Here is an 8,334-nt window from a genome sequence, read left to right as displayed (position 1 = left end):
TTTTTTTTTTTTTTTTTTAATTATTTTTATTCCTTGCAATGGTGGAGTGGTTTTTTTGTTCCATGTTTTGTTGCTTGTTTGGTTTTGTGTCCTTTAAGGTGCAGGTAAGTGGTTGTGTGACTCTCTAGTTTGAACTCAGGATCAGCAAGGGGCCACCAGAAATTTCTGTGGGGGCCTTTTGCTAACGCTTGATGCTGCATATTTCCCCAAGGCTCTGTCAAGTCAAGGGTGTGCCTCAGTTGGAACACRTAGAGAATGACAACTGCTGGTTTAAATTTATTTTCTTTCACTGTTTAGCACAGACTGTGCAATACTGATGTTTTCTATGTTAGCATGCTAAGTTAGTGGGCAGCTGACCTGATGGTAGGAAGGCTGGTCCTGTGCTRGGAGGAGAGAAATGGTTAAGCCATCTTTTCCATTTCTCAAATCACAAGGACATGCTGGTGCTGTTGCCTCCTAGAATTGTACCAGCTAATTCTGGTGACCTATTTCTTGTATGTTGTTGGCTGGAATCTTGTGTCTGTGGAAATCAAGGTCCCATCTTAGGCTTTACCGTTTTYTGCAGCAGTTGTCTGGATTAGGGATACGTCTGTCAGAAGGTTTTAAACTGACACAAGTATTACCTGAAGTAGACAGATGGATGTTAAAAATTATTTTCCCATATACAGTGTGAGTGGAGTGTTGGGTGTTGCTTACACTGCTTCTCCCATCCTTAAAGTGAGTATTGRGGAGTAACTAGACAGAAAGATTAGCAAAAGAACCATTTGTCATAAGCTGCTGCGTCATCATTGGGTAAGGACTGCCAGCARGACATCTGAAGGACAGATGAGCCACCAAAACTCAGTCATGAGAGAAATGCATCTGATTTGATCCTTCTCTGGTGCATATCTTCAGTCCTTCTGTGCCTTTCTTATACACTCTCCAAACAAGACATAGTATGATGTAGAGCTACAGCAGTTGGTGTCTTTGTCTTAAATGACAGGACAGCTAAGTTAGTATTGCTGTAGGAATGTTATGTTTACTATTGATTTTTCTGTAAATCTGGTATAACAACTTTGTGGGGAACTTTTTTGTCTTATGAGTAATTCATAAAACAAGCTTTTAGTGCATCTGAAATAACATGACAACAGATCTGGGTTTTGTTTCTTAAGAGTTCAATAAACCAAAAGGGAAGCATGTACAAGCTTGATCCCAAACTAATTTCAAAGAAAAAAAMCTACATAGTATTACTCCCTCCCCCCAGCAGAATTTCTGTCACACAAGAAGGCTTGGAAGAGGTGTTGCATACCAGGGCAGTTTATGCATTCCACAGGCTAATAAGATTCTGGCTTTCGTTTTCTAAAAGGGCAGTATCGTCTCCCTTAGGTTACAGATGGGAAGTCCTTATAAAGCCTGTTGACTACAGCTGGATATAAAGATGAGACAATTTGATTACTGCTGTTAAAAGTTGCCCTTGGAGTAGCTGGAGTGAAAAGCTTGGTCTTTCACCCTATTGCGTGTTGGGGCTAGCTGGGAAGAGAGGTGGGTGTCCAGAAGAGTTACACCTTCTCATCTTTAGTATTCTTTGCTGTGTGGTTGATAAGAGGATGGTTTCTCCCCTACATGGTGAAGGGAAGAGGACTCACATTTATTTGTCTCTGTGGTAATAGAAAATGTTTGGTTTTGCCTGTTCTGCATATTTGGAAATGATGAACGGGGGAAGCAATGGGGTTTTCTAGAAAACTTGATGCACTCTGGTGCTTTTTAGCCTGCTTATAAGGGTTTTGGAAAATTTCTCATGTCCTAATGTATATTGGGTGTGAAGACATRTTAGCTTCTAAAATCAAAACTGGTTTTATCCCCCAGAAAAACAAAGCATTTCAAAAATTCTTCATATACGTAAAGGTTAATTGGTCCAACTTGCTTTTTTCCCCCTACTTGTTTCTTGTAGTACTTGCTATCCTGCTGTGAGAAAYGAGCTTATTTTCATGTAAAAACACAGGCTCTCCAGGGTCCTGGGTTGTCCACTGGCATTCCATCCATGCTATCCTGTATTTAGTGATCTGAGCCAGTTACTGGCAAGAGAAGGGTATGCTGGGGACCAAAGAATGAGACAAGGAATGGGAAAGAGCACAGCAAGGCATGCTTCTTAAATATACAAGTCTATGTCTAATAGCAGCAGCTACTGAGGAAAGATTAAATGATTATGGAAAGCTTTGGACAAGGTGAAAAACAGCCTGTGGAGTTCAGTTGACCTTGGAGTGTGCAGAGGTCCCGAGGGTGCAGGGGAGCCCATGTGTGCTCATCCTGGGCTGTATCAAAAGGGGCATGACCAGCACATGAGGGAGGGGACTCTGCCCTCTACTTCACTCTTGTGAGATCCCACCTGGAATGCTGCATCTGGCTCTGGGATCCTCAGCACAAGACAAGACATGAACYTGTTAGAGCGGATCCAGAGATCACGAAGATGATCCGAAGGCAGGAGCACTTCTCCTGCACAGATAGGCTCAGAGAGTTGGGTTTGTTCAGCCTGGAGAGCAGAAGGCTCTGGGAAGAACTCATTGTGGCTTTCTACTACCTTAAGGGGGTTAAGGAGGCCTAAAAAAGRAGGAGATGGAGATTTTACGTGTGCAGATAGTAAAAGGACAGGGGTTTTAAACTGAAAGAGGGCAGGTGTAGATGAGATGTCAGGAAGAAATTCTGGAACAGGTTGCCCAGAGAAGTGSATGTCCCATTTCTGGAAATGTTCAAGGTCACACTGGATGGGGCCCTGAGAAACCTGATCTGGTCAGTGTCATCCCTGCCCATGGCAGCGAGGGTAGAACTAGATGTTCTAGTTCTAGTAAGGTCCAGTCCACCCCAAACCATTCTGTAACTCTGTGATCTTGCTTGGTGCAGTATCTTCGAGAATAAAAAATGATCCAAAGTCGCTTTTATTCTCATTCTTCTCCTGTAGACCTGCCACCGCCACCTCCTCCTCCACCTGGAGAGGATGCAAGTTTCTCCTCAAACTGTGCATTTCCACCACCCCCACCACCCTTTGAAGAACCTTTTCCACCAGCTCCAGAAGAAGCTTTTCCTTCTCCTCCTTCTCCCCCTCCTCCTCCTCCACCCATATTCGATGAAGGACCCGTGAGCAATGTTCCTGCCCCACAGGTGAGTGAGGTCCAAGGAGACATGGTTTCTATGATGCTCTGTGAGTTGGAACAGCTTCTTGCTATTCTCTGAATTCAGCAGTAGGAAGCCCTGAGACCTGGGAAAGCAGGGATTGCTGCCACTCCATGGACCAGCACAGGTTAGGGTCAGCTGGCTGGGCTGCAGCTCTGCAGGGGAAGGATCCAAGGTCCTGGTGGACAGTGAGCTGAATGAGAGCCAGAAATGCACCCTTGTGGCAGTAAAGGCCAACCACATGCTGGGCTGCACTTACCAGAGGACAAGGACAGTGATTATCCCTCCCTTCTGTGCTAGTGAGGCTGCATCTTGGAGGACTGTATCCAGTTGGGCTCTCCAGTGTAATAACCCCTGTGGAATGAACTCCAATCCAGTGGAAGGTCATAGAAGCCTTTGGGGGTTGGAGCAGARGAGGCTGCCAAAGCAGGGATCTGGTTGGAGTCTGCAATACCTAAAGGAGGGCTGGAGAGAAGACAGATTCTTCTTACTCGGGCACAACRAGAGACAATGGACAGAAGTTGTGGCAAGGGGAACTCCTCTTGGACAGAAGAAAAGCCTGTTCCACTCCAAGGGTGGCTCATTCCTGGCACGGGTGCCTAGAAAGACTGGGGAATCTGCCTCATTGGGAATGTTCAGCAATCATCTGGACGGGGCCCTGAGCAACCCGGTGTAGCTGTGAGCAGAGGGTTGGACTACAGACCTCCAGTCAATTCCCACCTAAATCTGTCTGAGAGCTTCCTTGGGCTGTGTGTTTTCCTGCTGTTCGTAGACCTTTGCGACTGTCCTGTGCATCCTCACCAGCTTGCTCTCCATTCAAAGCAAGGAGCAAATCTGTACCCCAGTCCAAAAAATATCAAAATCTGCTCTTGTAGGGGGATGATACACCCATTTCTCTGGCKGTTCCTGTAATGTGCTCTGCTCCCTTTTTCCTCATGGATGGCGGTGTAGGTACGTGGCAAGATGAGCAGCGTTGATCTTGAGATTGACTCACTGTCTGTAATGCTGGATGACATGGAGAAGAACGACCCCTTCAAATCCCGGGTGAGCTCTCCAGAATGTTGCAGGTGAAAGAGAAGGCTGGTTTGCCCAACAGAGGTAGTGAGGAGGGTGCTGCTGAAGATTAAAATGTCTGGATGAAGCATAGCCTGGAAATGTTCGTGAAGGACCGGAAAGCACCGATCTTGCAGTTTGTCAGGACTGCTAAATATGTAACAGCATGGAAACTCCTGGCATTCCGGGTCTGGGATAGCTGCTGACTGATTCACTGCTATAGATGCTGTATTTTCTCTTCCACCTTGCTGATAACTGCCTGTTTTCTCTCTGCTTCTCTTTACAGATAACTCCAGGATCCACAGGTTCTCTGGAGAAACCATTGGTCCCAAAACCCCCTGTGGAGATACCGTCTGCACCCAAAGATACTCCTCATTCCTTCCCTTCCAAGTTCACACCAAAGCCAAGTGGAAGCTCGTCTTTCAAGCCCCCTGGGGTGGATTTGAACCCCACCCCAACCCCCTGGGCACCCACTCAGCAACGAAAGGAGCCCCAAGCACCACTCCCTCCACCCCCCTCTCTCCCTTCTGCTCAGCCTACCCCTAAATTCACCCCATCTCCTGTTGCTGGCTCTCCTAAGTCTGTGTCCAAAGCAGATGACAGTGTTCCAATGGCACCCTCAAATTCAGCAAGATACCCTACCTCCCTTCAGACTCAGTTCACAGCTCCTTCACCTTCAGGCCCTTCCTCTCGACCACAGCCCCCCAATTTCACCTATGCCCAGCAGAGGGAAAGACCCCAAGTGCAGGAGAAGCCACGTCCAACAGAACAACYGGCTGCTGCAAAAGACACAGTAAGGGAAAGAGCCATGGAAGTGGTGTCTTTGGACAGGCACTGTTGGGAGTGAAGTTGGGAGGATGAGGGTAGATCTGCCCCAGGCTGTGGGAGGCTGTTACCCATCTAAAAGAGATGTGTAACTGCAGAGATAGTGGTGGAGCGGGGTAGGGTTTCGTGTAAAGGTGGAGAGAGTCAAGCACAGTGGATGGCAGATTGTTCCTAGAGATGAGCAGAGAGGACCTGTAAAGTTGAGAGAAACAGRTTTATTAGGGACAGGGACAGGTTGGGAAGGAGTCTCTCTGTATGTGTCCTTTGGGATTGAATGTTTCCTCTTTCTGCAGCATAGACCCACAGGTTCGAGTGCAGATCGACCTAGGGGGAATCCCTGTCTGACCATGAAGGAGGTAGAAGAGCTGGAGAAGTTGACCCAGAAACTAATGAAGGATATGGAGCACCCACCCCCAGCAGAGGCTGCAACTTCTGGTGCGTTCCCTCAATGGAYAGCAGTAGGATTAAGACTGTGGTGGGGTTTCATCTCTCCTAATCCCTTTCTGTTCCATTGACAGAGCTGTGTGGCTTCTGCCGGAAGCCCCTATCACGCACCCAGCCAGCTGTGAGGGCCCTGGACCGCCTCTTCCACGTGGAATGCTTCACCTGCTTCAAATGTGAGAAGCAGCTGCAGGGGCAGCAGTTCTACAATGTGGATGAGAAGCCCTTCTGCGAGGACTGCTATGCTGTGAGTCACTGGGGTAAAAGCTGCTGGAGAGAGCTGAGCTCGCTGTGGTCGTTCTCTCCCGCTTTTCCATCCTCCTTTTCTCTTAGCTTTYTGCAGTGTAGCCTCACAGGGGTGGGAGATTGGACTCACGTGTCTTGTTTCCTTTGGCCTCAGAGCACCTTGGAAAAGTGCAGTGTGTGCAAGCAGACCATCACAGACCGGATGCTGAAGGCCACTGGTAACTCATACCACCCTCAGTGCTTCACCTGYGTGATGTGCCATACCCCCCTGGAGGGGACCTCCTTCATTGTGGACCAGTCCAACCAGCCTCACTGTGTGGATGACTACCACAGGTATGGAGAGAGCCTGTGCATGTGATGTATGAGAGAAGGCAGATTCCCTCACACCTGCTGCTTTTTGCAGCAGTATGGGCTTGGGTTGCCCATGTTACCTGTCAGACATGAAGTTAAAAATGAGTCAGCAGAGTATTAAGATGTCTTTCCACCTAAACCTTTATTGTTCCTCTGTCACTAATACTGTGTTCCTCTGTCACTAATACTGTTGAACAGCACTGAGAAGCCTGCCTTGAATGTTGCCACAGTGGTCATAGTCTCCTCCATATTTTGTGTGTTGCAGGAAATATGCTCCACGCTGCTCAGTCTGTAGTGAGCCTATCATGCCAGAGCCTGGGAAGGATGAGACAGTGCGTGTTGTTGCACTGGAGAAAAACTTTCACATGAAATGTTACAAGTGTGAGGTAAGCCTAGTGGCCCCACTCCTCCCATGTCTCCCATGCCCATCACGAGCAACTGGGCACCTCTGTTGTCCTCGCAGACCGAACACTGAAGTTGTTTTGAATTAATCTGAATGGAACGTTTTTGAAGCAGGTTCGGAAAAAGATTAGACATTCACCATGGGTTCATGAACAGGGCCTATGAAGGGTTGTTGCATTCTCTAACACCCCTAATACAGCAGCTGTGTTGATCAGGGGAATTTGCTGGGATCACTCTCCCCTCAGAGCAGCATCTCTCATTAGCACCACAGAGACAAAGCAGTGGGCTATGAAGCATTATGCAAACCCATTGGGGCATTTCTTACATCCTTCAATGCCTTTACCTTGTTCTTGGCCATCACTGAACTCCTTCCCTCTTTTCCTGTGTAGGACTGTGGGAAGCCCTTGTCCATTGAAGCAGATGAGAATGGATGCTTTCCTCTGGATGGGCACGTGCTGTGTATCAAGTGTCACACTGCCCGTGCAAAAACAGCACGCTGAGGAGCTCGGAGCGGGCATTCCCTCGAGACCCCCACACTCAGTGCTCTTCCCCTCCCTGCCACTGTCCTACCCCACTGCCTGACAAGGCAGACTGCTACCAATGGAGACTATGCCAGCGCAGTTTTTTACTCATGTAGGGTGCACTTGCTCCTAGACTTCACTCTGCACACCCACCAAGAAAGGATCTCTTCTGTCACCACTTCCTGGCCACAGTGTATTCCAGGGTGGGGGCTATGATCAAGGTGAGTGCACAGTCACTGTTCCCTCAAGACTCTGGAGAAGATCAGATCTCCACCACCGCCTGGTGGAAGAAGCAAGGAACACCTGGTGGCAGGTGTTGGGAAGGGCTGAGAGCCTTCTTCAGTTCATGGAGCCAAGAATGATGGTGTGATTTTTTTAAGGTAGAAGCCTGCATCTCAGCACCACTTCTGTTTTGTTTTGTAAAYTCGTGACACCTCATTATCAGGATGTCTTCCTCTGCCCCCTCCTTCACACCTGGGTAGGTGTGGAGGCAGAAGGTGTTGGGACTCTATTACTGTTGCTGGAAAAAGCTAACCTGCTATAGCTTTCCTGTCTCTAATGGATTTTACTGATTAACTGTCTTGTCATTTTTTCCCGTAGCCAGATTAAACTGGCAGTGTTTGAAATACTACTCTGTTTATGAGTTTGGAAACTTTTTTTAAAAAAAAWCTTCCCTTCCCAAAATGAATAGTTCCCCAGTGTGGTTTCTGGACAGCCAGGCTGGGCACCAGAGTAGCAAAGCAGTCCAAAGAAAGCATGTTTACAAATAAAGACCGTCATGAGGACGGGCAGCACATGGTGAGGAGGCGTCTCAGTGCGTGGTTGAGGATTCAGCAGACTGAGGAACGTCTCCCTTTCCAGTAGGGTTTCTTTCACTGCTGTCAGTGAAAGCCGCGGTGTAATTGCAATGTACTGTCTGGCTCTAAGTGTTACTGCACCGAGCCCCATTTTCTGGACTAGAAACTCTCTCCAACTGAACAAACCTTTTGAATAACACACTGTCCAACCACTGTTTGCATTCAATAAAATGTGTGGTTTTTTCCATTAACCTGTATCTGCTGTATTTGTTTAGCCACCCATGAGAGTCGCTGTCTTTGGCAGTAGAACTGCCATTGTGTAGCTTTTTTATACGTTGCCAGATGTATAGCTGCTATTCCACCCAGTCTCTAGAGATAGGCAGGCTGTGTTCAGACTCCTTTTCTCCACTTCCTCGTCTCCTTTTCAGACAGTTTAGCTTCCTATTTTCTGTGCCTGCACAAGAGTAGCTCTCACTTAAAGCAGTAGAAGACTGCAGTTCGGCATGGCAATATTGTAGTCTGCTTTATAGATCATTGGGAGGTGAGTATTC

At 47.6% G+C, this 8,334-nt stretch overlaps 1 protein-coding gene across 7 annotated transcripts in view; it reads left to right on the top strand.

Annotated features, from left to right (window-relative positions):
* The window catches only part of ZYX (zyxin), a 28,943-nt gene extending 20,909 nt beyond the window's left edge, over positions 1–8,034 (top strand). For 6 of the 7 annotated variants that reach the window (XM_057368271.1, XM_057368267.1, XM_057368272.1 and 3 more), the window contains exons 3-10: positions 2,936–3,135; positions 4,099–4,191; positions 4,487–4,993; positions 5,319–5,460; positions 5,544–5,713; positions 5,867–6,045; positions 6,329–6,449; positions 6,855–8,034. In XM_057368271.1, the coding sequence (XP_057224254.1) occupies positions 2,936–3,135; positions 4,099–4,191; positions 4,487–4,993; positions 5,319–5,460; positions 5,544–5,713; positions 5,867–6,045; positions 6,329–6,449; positions 6,855–6,965 (1,523 nt within the window). In that variant the 3' untranslated portion in view covers positions 6,966–8,034. The remainder of the gene's footprint in view (positions 1–2,935; positions 3,136–4,098; positions 4,192–4,486; positions 4,994–5,318; positions 5,461–5,543; positions 5,714–5,866; positions 6,046–6,328; positions 6,450–6,854) is intronic. The other variant, XM_057368268.1, reaches the window with a different exon arrangement.
* The last annotated feature ends 300 nt before the right edge of the window (positions 8,035–8,334 follow it).

The sequence above is a fragment of the Malurus melanocephalus genome, unplaced genomic scaffold (assembly GCF_030028575.1).
Source record: "Malurus melanocephalus ecotype Western Australia unplaced genomic scaffold, MMel_1.1 scaffold_89, whole genome shotgun sequence".
NCBI classification, from domain to species: Eukaryota; Metazoa; Chordata; class Aves; order Passeriformes; family Maluridae; genus Malurus; species Malurus melanocephalus.
This window is presented reverse-complemented; position numbering and strand designations above follow the sequence as displayed.